Source organism: Saccharomyces paradoxus, chromosome V (assembly GCF_002079055.1).
Source record: "Saccharomyces paradoxus chromosome V, complete sequence".
In the NCBI taxonomy this organism is placed as follows: domain Eukaryota; kingdom Fungi; phylum Ascomycota; class Saccharomycetes; order Saccharomycetales; family Saccharomycetaceae; genus Saccharomyces; species Saccharomyces paradoxus.
This window is the reverse complement of record NC_047491.1, coordinates 479,077-494,947: the sequence shown is the minus strand read 5'-3', so window position 1 is coordinate 494,947 and position 15,871 is coordinate 479,077. Positions and strand designations below refer to the sequence as shown.

General features: G+C 39.0%; 7 protein-coding genes and 2 non-coding genes across 9 annotated transcripts; 8 read left to right on the top strand and 1 right to left on the bottom strand.

Annotated features, from left to right (window-relative positions):
- Positions 1–719: 719 nt before the first annotated feature.
- GCG1 (gamma-glutamylcyclotransferase) lies at positions 720–1,418 on the top strand (the record flags this gene model as incomplete). The annotated part of the gene is made up of 1 exon (XM_033910089.1): positions 720–1,418. The coding sequence occupies one exon, from the start codon at positions 720–722 to the stop codon at positions 1,416–1,418; it is 699 nt and encodes a 232-aa protein (XP_033765980.1).
- Positions 1,419–1,602: 184 nt separating this feature from the next.
- RAD4 (Rad4p) lies at positions 1,603–3,873 on the top strand (the record flags this gene model as incomplete). Its single annotated transcript, XM_033910088.1, has 1 exon — positions 1,603–3,873. One exon carries the CDS (start codon positions 1,603–1,605, stop codon positions 3,871–3,873), a length of 2,271 nt encoding a protein of 756 aa, XP_033765979.1.
- Positions 3,874–4,150: 277 nt separating this feature from the next.
- Positions 4,151–5,152, top strand: SPT2 (Spt2p; the record flags this gene model as incomplete). The annotated part of the gene is made up of 1 exon (XM_033910087.1): positions 4,151–5,152. The coding sequence occupies one exon, from the start codon at positions 4,151–4,153 to the stop codon at positions 5,150–5,152; it is 1,002 nt and encodes a 333-aa protein (XP_033765978.1).
- Positions 5,153–6,823: 1,671 nt separating this feature from the next.
- Positions 6,824–6,896, top strand: SPAR_Etrna19R. Its single transcript has one exon. It is a non-coding gene; the product is annotated as a tRNA-Arg (tRNA).
- A 387-nt stretch (positions 6,897–7,283) lies between these two features.
- Positions 7,284–7,712, top strand: BUR6 (negative cofactor 2 transcription regulator complex subunit BUR6; the record flags this gene model as incomplete). Its single annotated transcript, XM_033910086.1, has 1 exon — positions 7,284–7,712. One exon carries the CDS (start codon positions 7,284–7,286, stop codon positions 7,710–7,712), a length of 429 nt encoding a protein of 142 aa, XP_033765977.1.
- Positions 7,713–8,649: 937 nt separating this feature from the next.
- Positions 8,650–10,320, top strand: SPAR_E02330 (uncharacterized protein; the record flags this gene model as incomplete). The annotated part of the gene is made up of 1 exon (XM_033910085.1): positions 8,650–10,320. The coding sequence occupies one exon, from the start codon at positions 8,650–8,652 to the stop codon at positions 10,318–10,320; it is 1,671 nt and encodes a 556-aa protein (XP_033765976.1).
- A 1,017-nt stretch (positions 10,321–11,337) lies between these two features.
- SPAR_Etrna18E lies at positions 11,338–11,409 on the top strand. Its single transcript has one exon. It is a non-coding gene; the product is annotated as a tRNA-Glu (tRNA).
- Positions 11,410–11,539: 130 nt separating this feature from the next.
- On the bottom strand, positions 11,540–13,945 carry COG3 (Golgi transport complex subunit COG3; the record flags this gene model as incomplete). The annotated part of the gene is made up of 1 exon (XM_033910084.1): positions 11,540–13,945. The coding sequence occupies one exon, from the start codon at positions 13,943–13,945 to the stop codon at positions 11,540–11,542; it is 2,406 nt and encodes an 801-aa protein (XP_033765975.1).
- A 464-nt stretch (positions 13,946–14,409) lies between these two features.
- MYG1 (Myg1p) lies at positions 14,410–15,426 on the top strand (the record flags this gene model as incomplete). The annotated part of the gene is made up of 1 exon (XM_033910083.1): positions 14,410–15,426. The coding sequence occupies one exon, from the start codon at positions 14,410–14,412 to the stop codon at positions 15,424–15,426; it is 1,017 nt and encodes a 338-aa protein (XP_033765974.1).
- Positions 15,427–15,871: the final 445 nt, after the last annotated feature.

Here is a 15,871-nt window from a genome sequence, read left to right as displayed (position 1 = left end):
GTTTGATATATGAGGTGATAAACATATCATCGAATAAAGACCATAAAATAGAAAGTCCAAAAAAACCATAACACGAAGGCTTACCCTTCAAGGATGTGCCGAAAGTATCGAAAACGTCATGTTGAATCCGGTCTGCGAAAGTAGGTCTACCTCAAAAGGCAAAATACGCAGAGAGTTCATAAAGTGGTGAAAGAATTCCCCCTTTGTTATGGCTAATTCACTCTAAACACAAGTGTTGCTCCATAGCGCAGACGCTTCCGTGTTGATTAATACTTAGCGGTAACCCAGAACATCTGAGAAGCGTTTCATTTCTCAGGACCAGACTGTTTCGTCTGAGATCGTTACCAGAAATTGAAGACAAAAAGCAACAAAGGAGGGGAAGAGTTCCATGCGGTATGACGTCTTTTAAAGACCTATGTCAACCAACCGATTATCAATAGTTCTCCTGTCTCAAGATAAGCTTGGAAACTGTCACCAATACCCGTTGGACTTCTCTTTCATATCTTTCCCAGTGGTTTATATGAAGAGAACGAAAAAATTTGCCACTGCAGTAGTTTTTCCTTTTTTTTTGGGTTTGCTAAGGAGCGGAAAAATTCGGTGTTTCGGGTAACGCTAAAAGGTAGCGTTTGATATTAGCTGTAAGTTAGTCTCGAGATGATTTGCTCCTAAAAGAAGCAATTGCGACCGTTGGTTCGGGCTATAAGCAGTCATACGGCCAAATGACTAATGACAAAAGTGGTATTTGGGTCCTAGGCTACGGGTCCTTGATTTACAAGCCTCCATCTCACTATACGCATAGGATACCGGCAATAATTCACGGTTTTGCCCGTCGGTTCTGGCAGAGTTCCACTGATCATAGAGGTACGCCCGCGAGCCCAGGGAGGGTGGCTACGCTAATCCCGTATGAGGAGATTATAAGCCAGGCTGCCTTCTTGAAGAATGTGAATTTATATAGCGAAAGCGCGCCTATTCAGGGCCCAGACGACTTAGTCACCATAGGGGTAGTGTATTATATTCCGCCTGAACATGCCGAAGAGGTGAGAGAATATTTGGACGTCAGAGAACAAAACGGGTACACTCTACATGAAGTTGAGGTGCATCTAGAAACTAATCAGGAGCACGAGGCAGAATTGGGTGAAGCATTAAAGCAGTTGCCCCGCCACAACAAAACGGGTAAACGAGTACTGCTTACTACGGTTTATATTGGCACTGTCGACAATGAGGCCTTCGTTGGACCAGAGACTGTGGATGAAACTGCGAGGGTCATTGCCTTGTCGCATGGACCCAGTGGATCTAACTATGAATACCTCGCAAAACTGCAGCAAGCGCTAGTGCAAATGCCCTTGATAAAAGAGCGAGGGCGCATTACCGATCATTACCTGACTTCTCTATTGGAAAGTGTTAATAAATACAAGTGATCGAAATGTATACATATATTGATAAAATGTGTAAGGTTGTCTTACTTTTTTACCATCTATATAGTGCGGCGGAAAATGGAAAATTGAGGTTAGGTAGCTCTCATACATGCACAAGATCTGCAAATTTCATAAAGTTCAAAGAGGACGATAAGAGGAGACGTAACGGCCCTACTATTCCTCTGAAATGAATGAAGACCTACCCAAGGAATATTTCGAACTAATAAGGAAGGCTCTCAACGAGAAGGAGACGGAGAAAACGCCTTTGAATAGAAGAAGGAGGGTCAGAAGAAAGAATCAGCCCCTACCAGATGCCAAAAAAAAATTTAAAACTGGATTGAATGAATTGCCAAGAAAAAGCGTTGTCAGTGTAAACTTGGATTCTTCAGACGACGGTGTCATTACAGTACCGTCGTCTGATAGTGTAGAGGAAATCCAATCATCCGAAGAAGATTATAATTCGGAAGATTTTGAAGATGTGACAGATGGAAATGAGGTAGCTGGTGTAGAAGATATATCCGTTGAACTCAAACCTTCTAGTAAAAGCAGTAGTGGTGCTAGAAGGGCAAGCCGCAACGTCTGCTCCAACGAAGAACGGAAAAGGAGAAAATATTTTCACATGTTATGTCTAGTTTGCTTGATGGTTCATGGATTTATACGAAATGAATGGATTAATAGCAAGCGCTTGTCTAGAAAACTGAGCAGCTTGGTTCCTGGAAAAGTATTTGAGTTGTTGCATCCTCAGAGAGATGAGGAGCTCCCACTGAGAAGTACAAGGAAACTATTAGATGGGTTGAAGAAATGTATGGAGTTGTGGCAAAAACACTGGAAAATCACTAAAAAATATGATAATATGGGGCTTTATATGAGGACTTGGAAGGAAATTGAAACAAGTGGCAAGAACAAAAAAAACCTCAAGACGTTTAAAAGATCTGATTTTTTAAGGGCCGTCAGTAAAGGTCACGGAGATTCTGATATTTCAGTGCAAGGTTTTGTTGCGATGCTTAGGGCTTGTAATGTTAACGCTCGACTTGTCATGTCATGTCAACCCCCAGATTTTACTAATATGAAGATTGACACTTCTCTGAGTTGCAATCCTGCGTACGAAGATATGGTCAAATACCCAATTTATTGGTGCGAGGTGTGGGACAAATTCTCTAAAAAGTGGATAACCGTTGATCCGGTAAATCTCAAAACCATTGAACAGGTCAGATTACATTCTAAGCTGGCACCAAAAGGAGTGGCGTGTTGTGAAAGAAATATGCTGAGGTACGTGATTGCTTACGACCGAAAGTACGGCTGTAGAGATGTAACTCGAAGGTACGCCCAATGGATGAATTCTAAAGTAAGAAAAAGAAGGATCACAAAAGATGACTTTGGTGAGGAATGGTTCAAAAAAGTAATAACAACACTTCACCATAGAAAAAGAACCAAAATTGACGATTACGAAGATCAATATTTTTTTCAAAGAGATGAAAGTGAAGGCATACCAGATTCGGTACAGGATTTGAAAAACCACCCATATTATGTTTTGGAACAAGATATCAAGCAGACTCAAATTGTAAAGCCAGGATGTAAAGAGTGTGGATACTTAAAAATGCATGGAAAAGTTGGCAAGGTTTTGAAAGTATATGCGAAAAGGGATATTGCGGATTTGAAAAGTGCTAGACAATGGTACATGAACGGCCGAATTTTAAAGACTGGTAGTAGGTGTAAGAAGGTAATCAAGAGGACAGTTGGAAGATTTAGAGGAGACGCAGAAAAAGAGGATGAAAGACTGTATAGTTTAGAAGACACAGAATTATACATTCCACCATTAGCAAGCGCAAACGGTGAAATAACCAAGAATACATTTGGAAATATCGAAGTTTTTGCACCGACAATGATCCCTGGTAATTGTTGTTTGGTTGAGAGTCCTGTGGCAATTAAAGCTGCTAGATTTTTGGGCGTGGAGTTTGCACCTGCTGTAACTTCTTTCAAGTTTGAACGTGGCAGTACAGTTAAACCAGTTATAAGTGGCATAGTTGTTGCAAAGTGGCTGAGAGAAGCTATTGAGGCTGCAATTGATGGAATAGAGTTTGTTCAAGAAGATGATAACAGGAAGGAACATTTACTCGATGCCTTGGAGAGCTGGAATACTCTGCTACTAAAACTACGTATTCGCAGCAAACTAAACTCCACATATGGTAAAATTGCCGAGGAAGAACCCAACGTTACGAAGGAACGAGGTGATGGGATTGGGAACAATCGTGACAAGAGCGAAGATTTTATGGGAGGTGGATTCCTACCAGGTACAGCGAACCAAGAAGCAAGGCCGTATAGTGAGCTTTCAGAACCAGAGGATAATTTGGAGAATGTTCCTATTGGCGGAGAGGAGGAAAGTGCTACAGATGAGGATGTCGGAGGGGATTATTCGGACTTTATGAAGGAACTAGAAATGTCTGAAGGAACAGACTGATTTGAAGCCGAAACGGTTTGGATTACGAGGGAAGTATGTTTCTATCAAAAGAATACTAAGGTAAGGGACTTTGTATACATAGACTTTGTAATAAATGGAAACTTATCTGGCTTCAAACTTTTTCGTTTAGAATGATTTTTGTTCAGCTAAGATATTTCCAAATGGACAAGTGCCACAGATTAATATATGAAAACAATAGAATAAATAGTGTAATTTGAAAATAAGTTGATGAGGGGAACAGGGACTTGAGTCCTATTCAAAGTGTAATATTTTAGTTATGAGTTTTCTTTCCAAGCTTTCCCAAATACGAAAATCGACGACTGCATCGAAAGCCCAAGTGCAAGCTCCATTACCTAAAAAGAATGACGAGGAATATTCTTTGTTACCTAAAAATTACATAAGAGACGAAGATCCTGCAGTGAAGAGATTGAAGGAATTAAGGCGGCAGGAGTTGTTGAAGAATGGTGCTTTGGCTAAAAAAAGTGGTGTAAAACGGAAACGTGGCACCTCATCTGGATCTGAAAAGAAAAAAACAGAGAGGAATGATGATGATGAAGGTGGCCTTGGAATCAGGTTCAAGAGATCTATTGGAGCCAGTCATGCACCACTCAAGCCAGTTGTGCGGAAGAAGCCTGAACCTATCAAAAAGATGACATTTGAAGAGCTAATGAAACAAGCGGAAAATAATGAGAAACAGCCTCCAAAAGTTAAGTCACTGGAACCTGTAACTAAGGAGCGCCCACATTTTAACAAGCCTGGTTTTAAAAGTTCGAAGAGGCTACAAAAGAAAGCATCCCCTGGCGCGACATTGCGTGGAACACCTTCTAGAGGCAATAGCATAAAATCTTCTGAGTCACCCAAGCCAGTGAGGCTCAACTTGCCTACCAATGGATTTGCCCAACCTAATAGGAGATTAAAAGAAAAACTGGAATTTAGAAAACAGAAATCAAGGTACCAAGATGACTATTACGAAGAAGATAACGATATGGATGATTTTATAGAAGATGATGAGGATGAAGGCTACCACAGCAAATCGAAGCATATTAATGGTCCCGGGTATGATCGTGACGAAATTTGGGCAATGTTTAATAGGGGCAAAAAGCGGTCAGAATATGATTACGATGAGCTTGAAGATGACGATATGGAAGCCAATGAAATGGAAATCTTGGAAGAAGAAGAAATGGCAAGAAAAATGGCAAGATTAGAGGATAAACGTGAGGAAGCGTGGTTAAAAAAGCATGAAGAAGAGAAGAAACGTCGTAAGAAGGGTGTCCGCTAGGGCATAATGATGCCTTTTTTGATATATGGACCTGGAAACGACTAATAAAGTCGAAGATGGGGTTTGCAAACCATCTCGAGGTAGAAATTGTGACTGTTTCAGCTCTTACGTTCATGTTTATACCTTTATAATGACGTTTTCTGTTTATCCAGTCTGTCAGTCCAATTTCCAAACGTGCAGTGATGGTACGCATCAGTTGGGTGAGAACATTTATCTATTCCAAACCCCGATAATTCTATAAACTTTACTATGTAAAAATAAAAACGAACCTTTAGTATTCTTTTCAAAACAAAGTGGCAACCTATAACTCGTCGATTGAGGTTGGTCGACAAAGGAAGATATTTACACCCTCAGTATCACTTTAACTTTATTTGAGGTCTTTTCTAAAAAGAATGGCGCAGCCACTATATACTTTTTGCTAACAATTTTTTTTAAAAATTAATTCATAAAACTAAACATAAAGACCAAACAGCATGACAGAAATGGTGGTATTTTCGATATTAAAGATTTCTCTATAGAAACAAAAATCTGAGAAATAGATGAATATTGAGATGACTGTTGGAATTCCCTTGTCGATAAGGCTATAATATTCGGTATACAGAATATACTAGAAGTCCATAAGAGGGAATCAACAATTTTACATAATAATATTATTTTCTTTCTTTTTATATGTTGTCATTCATTATCTTATTACATTATCAATCCTTGTGTCCCAGCTTCCGTTAAATCTGATAACTGTTTCTCAATCTTTATGTTATCTTCTTACACCGTATACGATAATATACCAGTAATATTAATATTAGTCAATACATGATAGTTGATACCTTTTCCAATAGAACCAACTGTCGTGTCGACCTTATACTGGTATAGCAGGATATATATATTTTTCATATTAGTAGGATGCTATTATATAAGATGCTGAAAGAGAAGATAAATTATGAGCCAGTTAGACGAGATTCAAGAGATCATAAACTTTATTAGAAGCAAATCTGGGCTAGTTTAGTCCAAAACGAAAATAAAATTACAGAATAGAAATTAGCCTCTACGGTATGTATTGGTAACTAGTAGTTAGGTTGTAATAATAATTAAGGATAAAAGCAGATCTTCTTATACTATATAAGAGAGGTATATAAAACACACGCCGATTGGTCATATTAATTATGACCAATATAATGGTGATTCGGTAGTTACTATACATATATGTGACGACTCATATTCCTCATATATGTACCTACCATATCATGTCCAACTAAAAGATCTTTAACACAGCTTCAGTATTGTCTGAGCTTCTTGTTTAACATTCCTTCTGCAAAAGGTGCAATCACACTTAAACGTATACGAGGTGTACATTAATATACGATGTAAGCATTTATATTGTTACCATAGCAACACATGTCACTATTAATTACTACTCGTTCCAACAGATTCCCTTTTGTGGATTCCTATATCCTCGAGGAGAACTTCGAGTATATTCTCTATACCTAATATTATAGCCTTTAGTAACAATTCAATCCCAACAATTATCTAATTATTCACCCAGATCTCAAATTATTCACTTAAATCTCACCCCCAACCCATACAAGTCAGTCCAAGGGATTCAAGCAACGGTGAAGTTTCTTTAAATAAATTGAACAAAAAAGGTACTATATAACTGATTTGTTAAAGATCCTATTCCTCGTGGCCCAATGGTCACGGCGTCTGGCTACGAACCAGAAGATTCCAGGTTCAAGTCCTGGCGGGGAAGGATTAATTTTTTTGAGCCCTTCCAGAACTATTACCCGGTATTTATCAAGCACACTTGTTCTTTTATATTTTCTGTGTTTTTAACTACTCGTGTATTATGACATTCTACTAGAAAGAATCTTTTTGTATTTAAGGAGAAGAATTTTCCAAGCCGAATTAAATTTTTTTTTTTTGGTCCGGTAGCGTGATATTTTTCCATTACCCTTAAAACACATGTATTTGCGAAAAAAAGGGCAATGCGTTGAGAAATAAAAAGGCAGGCAAAAGAAAAACCGTATACAAAAGGGGATTATTTATTTTGGGGTATCAAAACCAAAAACGGAAACAAAGCACGACACGAAAAAAAAATTGTACGAAAACAACCAAAACAGCGATCATCACATTCTGAATGACGGATCAAGTACCAGTTACAACACAGCTACCACCAATAAAACCTGAGCATGAGGTATCACTTGATGCTGGAGGGAGTCCAGTAGCTAATATGAACACCAAGTCGAATAACAATACCGAGCTAGGTGGTGTATTCGACAGAATAAAAACACACTTTCCACCCGCCAAGGTAAAAAAAATAATGCAAACCGACGACGATATAGGAAAAGTTTCACAAGCCACGCCAGTAATAGCGGGCAGGTCACTAGAGTTTTTTATAGCGTTATTGGTGAAAAAAAGCGGGGAAACTGCAAGAGGACAAGGAACCAAGAGAATAACCGCCGAAATATTAAAAAAAACAATCTTAAACGATGAAAAATTCGATTTCCTAAGGGAAGGTTTGTGTGCAGAGGAAGGTCAAACACAGGCAGAGGAAGAGAGTGCCTAAGCATAACAACGATGTAACGTAATGTAATATAAAACCAAATCTATATATATACGTAGGTATATATATATATATATTATACTTTATTATCAAGGACGAAGCGTAACCACGTACGTATCAACCACAACCGGCGCGACCTATGTAATCTGTAGCTTTCTCTACAGTTACATGCTACCAGTATGTGTGTATTCCTGTTTAGGAAAAAATTAACGCTATTCTTAAGGTTTAAGAATAGGCATGCATCACCCCGTACGATCCCCGGAGTGAGTCCCGCAGGGGGGTGTGAGGGTGCTCAGCCTCCTATACGATTCAGAAACGAGGTGCTGCGCTACTGTCTGTGGCCCCTTAATTAAGATTTTTAGGTGTCCCATCCAGTAAGCATCTTTCTAGCTGTGCCTACAATGGAAAGACAAAAAAAAATGAGGAAAAAGAAAAGCTAAATTTTCTTTCAAGTGCCAAAGGAAGCGGACGAAGGGCTAGCTCGAGGATTCTTGCAGCAGCGGAAGGAGGGAGCGTGAAAAATCGTTAAGGTTCTCGTAATTCGCACCGCGTTGCGTTCGAGACACCAAAGAAAGCATAGTTGTAAATTACACTGATATGCTAGCCTAAGCGGTCTGGTTGTTGGCTTCTTGCTTTTGGTAATTACTTGATATTAATACCTCAAAAATACGCACTTTGAAATATAATACAAGCTTGCTCCTTTTGTATTTGTTTTTCATTTGTACTTGACTTCACCTTTCTGTACCGTTGCTCTATATACAGTAATCTGTTTACATTCATCACCAAGAAACCGAAGGAGAGCTACGGCAAAATACTTGTTTATCATTATATTATTATTATTATTTTTTTTTTTTTGGTGCTGAAACAATAGAATCCATTTTATCAGGCTAAACACATAGCCACAACCACTCGCTATTACTTTCACTCACTCTGGATTAGCATGATACAGCAGGGTTCTTCCTCGAGGAGGAGTTTACATGGTAATGATTTTCACACACTCGCTTCTTCAAGGAGAGATTCTTTGAATATTCCTAGGGCTGTGGGCGCTAGATCTGCGTCTACGATAGATCTGTTCTATATACCGGATGCCACCGTCTCAAGAAGGCACTCTACCCTCGTGGCTAGTAGATCAGAAAACAAAGCTAAAGGTGCGCCGATGCGCCAGTACAATAAACCTAACTTTGCTTCCTCGTCGACTTCGTCTTTGCCATCGACTAAAAACCGTTCCTCTCCCTACGATAACATGAACAACCATTGTGCCACAGATCACAGTGTGCTCCCACAATACCATTGTAGGCCAAACTCGTCCAGGCGTCACTCTTTAATGACCATTCCCGAAAAATATTCCGGTAGTCGCTATAGCCTCCGATCGTCCCCACCTACCTATTCAAACCCACGTGTTAGGAAGGAGCTTACTCCTTTCCAACTACAAAGGAAGCAAATGAAGACTGCTTTTCAATTTCCCAATGGTGAGAACTTCACGCCAAGAAACCAGATAGCAAGGTTTCCGCCATCTTCTTCAGCTCTTCCTAACTCCCCCTCTACTTCATCGTTGCCTTTGACGCAGGCTGGAGGCTCATCTTCGATAGATAACCATTCCATCGCCACTGGCACGACTAATCGTTCTCCCAAGCAAACAAATGTTATTGGTGCCGATCAGAATGCTGAATCAGAGTCTCCAAAAGCAATTAGATCAAATTCCAAAAAGATTTCTCGTTTTTTCAGGAAAATTTGGTCTTCCAAGTCATCAAAGTCCACAGATACTATAGAAGAAAATAACAAAACAAAGCAGAAAAGGAAAAATCCAGAGAGAGTTGTACCTGAACCAATAACGTCTCTCGAACAACCGGTTGAAATTACAAAACAGAGTTTTTCTATCGTTAACAATCAAGAAACAGCTTTACCTTTAATTAGGGACTCTGATATAGTTCAAGAATTGAATGCACTCGGAGACGGTAACAAAATACCGGTTCTCCCACCCCCTAGATCACCAAACAGACCTACCCTGTCTGATAAGCGAACTACAAAGTTATACTACCGTAACCAAGATTCGTCTAGTGAAGATATTGCTCCAGAGGAAAAAAACACCGTTTTCCTGAAGCGTTTGCAGGATGAATGGTCTACCGTATATTTAAATAAATTACCTTTGACCGCGTCTGTGCCATCTTCTCTTTCTACCACCGCGGACGCAGCCAATTCTTCCTTCATCAACTCTTCAACATCATCACCAGTACCCTCTTCGTCGTCCTCGTCGTCATTGGTTTCTCGTGGACCAATGCAATCCATATCTTCTTCTTCACCAACACCGGCACCTTCTTCAGGGTCATCAAAATCCAAAAATACCGTCAAATCCTTGCGCTTTGCGGAAGAGATATATGTAAACGATACGTGGTCCGCTGTGGACTATTGCAGATGTGACAATACCTTTTTGAATAATTTCTCTAAAGTAAAGAGCCAGGACATTGCTAATCCTTCTACTTTTGTCGGTAACAACCTCTCATCCACTAAAAACATATCAAATATTGAAATCAAATTGGAGGTGAATGAGTTCAAAAGAAAGGAAATGCGCGTTCACCAGGATAGCGCTAGGTATACACATTACTACTTATAACGGGTTATCAAGTTTTTTTCTTTCTTGAGACTCTGTTGTATCTGTTTATATATTCTACTTTATTTTATATGCATCGAACTTTTTCACGTGAATTAAATACTTATTAAATTTTAGATAATTGTCATACAGGTTTATTTTATAGTCTATTTTCTATCTATTTTTATGACATTGAAATATTTGCAGCGGTCAAAATTTATAGTTAAGGTGCCACCCTCTGTTAAAACGGCGCATAAGATTTCCTCGAAGAATTATCTAAGTATCTTAATAGAGTTTTATTAGTGGATTCTTGATTAGTCCGGGAAACTCAGAAACTAATAAATAACCTTTTTAACGAATATAGTCACGCTGATATGAGCTGATCGAATTATATACTATTTCAATAATGTAAAGCAAATAATGCTGCGGCAAAAATGTTGAGATGTGGTTTAACACAAGTAACTGTAGTACTAATATAAGTGTTTACATTGTGACTTATGAATGCCCAATATAGGTTTATATATCATTATACCCAATGATAAATAACAGAAATATAAACGAGCTATTCAGCAGCGGTGCAAGACAAAGTTAAAGGGTTATTGATCAAAGAGTTACCTTGAAAAATTTCTCTACATAAAGTTATGAGTTGTTACATTGAACTAGGGTGATAAGAAATAAGTTTGACGCCAATGCATTTCGCTGGATTGAAGATACGTATGAAAAGTAGTACATATGCTACAGGTCGGCTCATCTCCCCCAGATATCCGTCACCTGGCAAACTTACCTATCAAAATGTTAAAGCAACTTCAAATCTAAAACCTAATTCTCCCGTTGTTCTGTTTTCATATACCGATGTGCATTGTCGTTCCGCGAGACACCACTCTTCATATATATTAGTTGTGATCGTTACTTTTGGTAGTGTGTTTTAATTCGCATTGGAAATTATTATTTCAAGTAATTGCTTGCGCTTCGCGGCGACAAAATCGTTAATGCTTACAGAACTTAGTATATTCTAGGCACCAAAACATTCCATAAATTGGATCCGATATAGTGTAACGGCTATCACATCACGCTTTCACCGTGGAGACCGGGGTTCGACTCCCCGTATCGGAGTAGTAATTTTCTTCTTTTGAAGAGCGCTCTCGTTCAGAGCTTCCAGAGCATATTTTTTCCGCCATGTATTATATATTTTGCTACTATCAGATTTACGTATGTACGAAAATTACCAAAAGTATACATAAGGTTATTTTGTTTCAGCATCCATACCACCGTTTCTTAAAAGATCTGTTACTTCTTTGGCAAAAAAATCTGTGAAGACGTCCAAATACATAACGTCGGCGACTTGGTTCTTGGCCAACTTTCCATTTTCTGCCAATTCGGTTATAGTTTCATAATATTTGGAATAAGATTGTGTAATTAACTCTTGCACAGCGTCTAATAGATTAGTAACAATATCTTGGTCGTCAATATAATTTAATATCTGCTCATATATTCTTGGTAATCTGGCCTTTATATTTTCTCTTAGTTTTACGTTTTTGCTCAATAGATCTTCATTACTCTTGATATCTAAAGTGTCATCAATAAGCTCCAAAGAAGTGTTTTCAGTAAAATCCTTAATGACATTTCTCAATTCAGATATTAGTTCTGTACGTGCGTCTACCATATTGTTCACAACTTTTGGAACCAGCTCTCTTGCCAGGGTCAGCATCGAAGATGACTTTGTTTTCTTCAAGACATTTCTACCATTTTCTTTAAGTGATTTAAAGAACCCCTCAACGCCAGAAAAATCTAGATAAGTTTCATTAACTGTATATTGAATATTAAAGTTCTGTATGGAATCACGTAACATCAATAAATTTTTCAAGTACGCCAATGAAATATCTAAGTTGTTAAAATCAGTTTTTCCCGCTGATGATTTAATTACCATGTCATAAGCGTTCCTTAAGGATACAATGCAGTCGTGGACAATATGGTGAGCCAAATCATCAAATACCACAGAATTGATCATTTCATAAATTTTGGATAATAAAGCCAGAGTCTTCAACAAGGGCGGATAATATGTTTGCAACTGTGAAATTTTGGCAGCAGATTCTTCCGAATTGATATACTTATCGTCTATATCATTAGAGGAAATAGACAACATGTTTCTATTTTTGAAAGAGGATAAATAGGATTCTAACAAGCGATCTGGACTGTCATTACTACTAGCAGCACTTTCATTGTCCCCATCTGAACTGGTCTTCGATTTTCCCCTTCTATTTGAAATCATGAAGACATCCCTTGTAGGCCTATAGCTTAATATATTCTGTTGGACATATATTTGGACTCTTAAGATCAATCTAGCTTGCACTTTTTGGACAATCGGTTCGAACAGTTTATCGTATTGAATGTCGGTAAATTGCTTCAAGTATTCTTCTGAACCTTCTTCAAATTCATAGTATGGGGCAAACAAAGTTACTGAGTCACACAAAGTACAAATATCTGTCTCTTTTAAGACCCTAACCCTTATGGAATCGTAAAGCGGTTCACATAATTGTAAGAACCATTGGTTGATCTTGAAACGACATTCCTTTTCAGGGAAAAATTCAACGAAAAGCTTGTATTCATCCGCGCATAACTGCTGAAAATAAGCTTTGCCGTCTTGAATGAATTTAACTAAGCCTTGGTCTTTATCTTTAACAATAATCTCATCAATATGTGACCAAATAACCGGAGTTAACAGTCTCAAACGCGTTTGGAAATAGTGATTGAAACACTCGTAAAGAATGGAATTCAGTTCATCGTGATACTTATTATAAGCCTTATCATTGCTTCTTTTAACAATCTCCGACACCTGAATTTTGAAACTATCAGCTATGGTGTAGAATTTACTATACAAGAAGGCGTCTCTTGTACTCGATGGCAATCCAGTTGACAAGTTTTTGTTTTTAGTTTTATCCAAAATTTCTCTATTTGTTTGCTTCAACAGATTATTTAAAAAGTGGGATATCAATTCACAGGCTCTGATTAAACATTGTTTGAACTTGATTCTGTAAGCTGCTGCATCTTTGAGCTCACTATTCTCATCCAAAAATTGAAGAGACTCGTCGATAGTTGCCAACATCGTCGTGAAAGAGCCCTTCTTAACAATGGCAGGAGAACTGGCATGGTTTAATCGGCGCATTATAGGGTCCAGCACTTCAAAATAATGGAGAGTTCTGGGGATTGTCTCGGTCAGATTGCTTAGTTTAGACTGCTTTTCATAGATCGCCCTGGTTTCTTCAATGAAAGCCCCGGTATCCCGGGAGATTTTCCGAAATTTTTCGATGGAACTGTCCAATTGATCGTTTACCTGGCGTGTTTGGTCCAGAACAACTTTATATTCGTCTATCTTAATGTTTAACTGGTCCAAGTAGGTAGTATAATACGAGTACTTGTGTGTCTTCTTCGCATCCATAGAAGATGTTGCTTCGGGCTCATGAATCTCTGAACGGCCTTCCGAAATATCAGTACTTTGCAAGCTATCAGAATTCTCTACAGCCGTAGACAGCTTCTTCAGCTTATCAAAAAGGTACGAATCGTCTAGCAAACCTACGACGGTCTGAGCTTCTGATATAGTCGGGTGAGAAGCAATGTTCCGGACCAACGAATTCTTTCTACTTCTGGCCATTTGTAGAGGCGTGGATAATGCGGTTAATATTGGGGTGACACAATTCCTGCGACGATTGTTTATTATGTGTTTATAAAGCCAAGACTCTTTGTACAGTAGAGGACACAACGACTGTTATTCTGCAGGGTAACTACAGCCATCGCTTCAATTTTTCATGCTAATTTTACCCATAATTCCACGGCCGGCTAGTATTCAAGGATTACAAGATTGAGCACCGAAATATTCGGACTCAATACTGTGCTGCAATATAAGTACACATTTTCTTGCAGTACTCTGATCTTTGAAGTATCACATCCATTCAATGGTAAGTTTCCATTGATTTTTTTTTCCAGTTTTTTCACTTCCTTCGAGCGACGGGAACGGAAAATCGCGAAAATTTTCTGTCTAATTGATTGAAAGCAATGAAGTGTTGGGGCTATCGACATTATGGAAACAAAGAGTAGAGCACAGCTAAGAGAGTCTGCATGAATAACGTGAAAAGAGTAAAGCTAAATTCCAAGATGGCCAAGCAAATATGCACACATTCCGGATCATTTCACGCAGACGAGTCGTTGGCGGTATACATGCTAAGGCTGCTACCCGAATTTAAAGATGCTAAATTGGTTAGATCAAGAAACCCTCAGGACTGGGATGCTAGTGACATTCTAGTAGATGTCGGTGCTCAATATGATGGCGTAAAATATTTTGACCATCACCAACGTGGATTTTTCGAGACTTTCAATGAGAAATACAAGACTAAACTCTCAAGTGCTGGTCTGATCTTTAAACACTACGGTCGCGACATTATCAAAACGATTTTGAACAACAAACCTAGCAACTCTGATTTGGATCTACTGTATGACAAGGTATACAAACAATTTGTCGAGGCACTGGATGCAAACGACAACGGTATCAGCAAGTACACGATTCCTAAGGATTCAGACTTGGAACCCAATTTTAGGGATAACGCCATCAGCATTCCCGGGATCATTTCAGGTATGAATCCTAACTGGAACGAGGACACCTCCGACGGCGCTTTCGACAAATGCTTTGCTCGTGCAAGCGAGTTTATCGGTGGAGTCTTTGTCACATTGGTAAAAGGCTACGGTGAATCGTGGTTGCCAGCCAAGGCCCTTGTAGCGCAAGCAATTGATGGAAGATTGAATGTTGATAAGAGCGGCAAGATTATTGTCCTTCCCCAGTTCTGTCCATGGAAGGAGCATCTATACGAGCTAGAAAGAGAGAAGAACATCGAAAAGAAAATCGAGTTTGTTCTCTTCACCGACTCTTCAGGTGCCTGGAGGGTGTCTACTGTGCCCATCAACTCCACCTCCTTCCAGTTTAGAAGAGGTTTGCCGGAGCCACTAAGAGGTCTTAGAGACGAGGAGTTGAGCACCAAGAGCGGTGTGCCAGGATGTATCTTCATCCATGCGGCAGGTTTTATCGGTGGTGCCAAGACCAAAGAGGCCGTATACGAACTGGCTAAAATGTCTTTGGCCTAGTCGCTACCAAGCGCTCAGCCGGTCCCTTGTATATTTAATAACATTTAACAATTTCTCTATTTATTCTGTATAGTAAGTAAATCTTTAATGCAAGCAAAAATCTTCCCGCCGCGAATCCTGAAACATATTCCCCTCGGTGAAACACGCTCTTGAAAACAACCTGGAAACACAAGACATCAGACGGCTTTTGTTGCACAAAGAACAAAAACAAGAGAAGCAAGCTACGTTGCAGCCACTGGTGACCGTCTGCCTACTCAAACATTCTTTTTCATTTTTAATATACAGATTTCGTATTCTCCCGTTCCCGCTACACGCAATTTTTTTTTTTTCCTTTTTTAGTCAGGATACTGCAGATCAGTCCCATTTTTTCCAACAGAACAAATAAGCAAACGTTTCAGTTTAAAAGAACACACGGTAGTCGTGCCTTTTCTGAATAGACACAAAA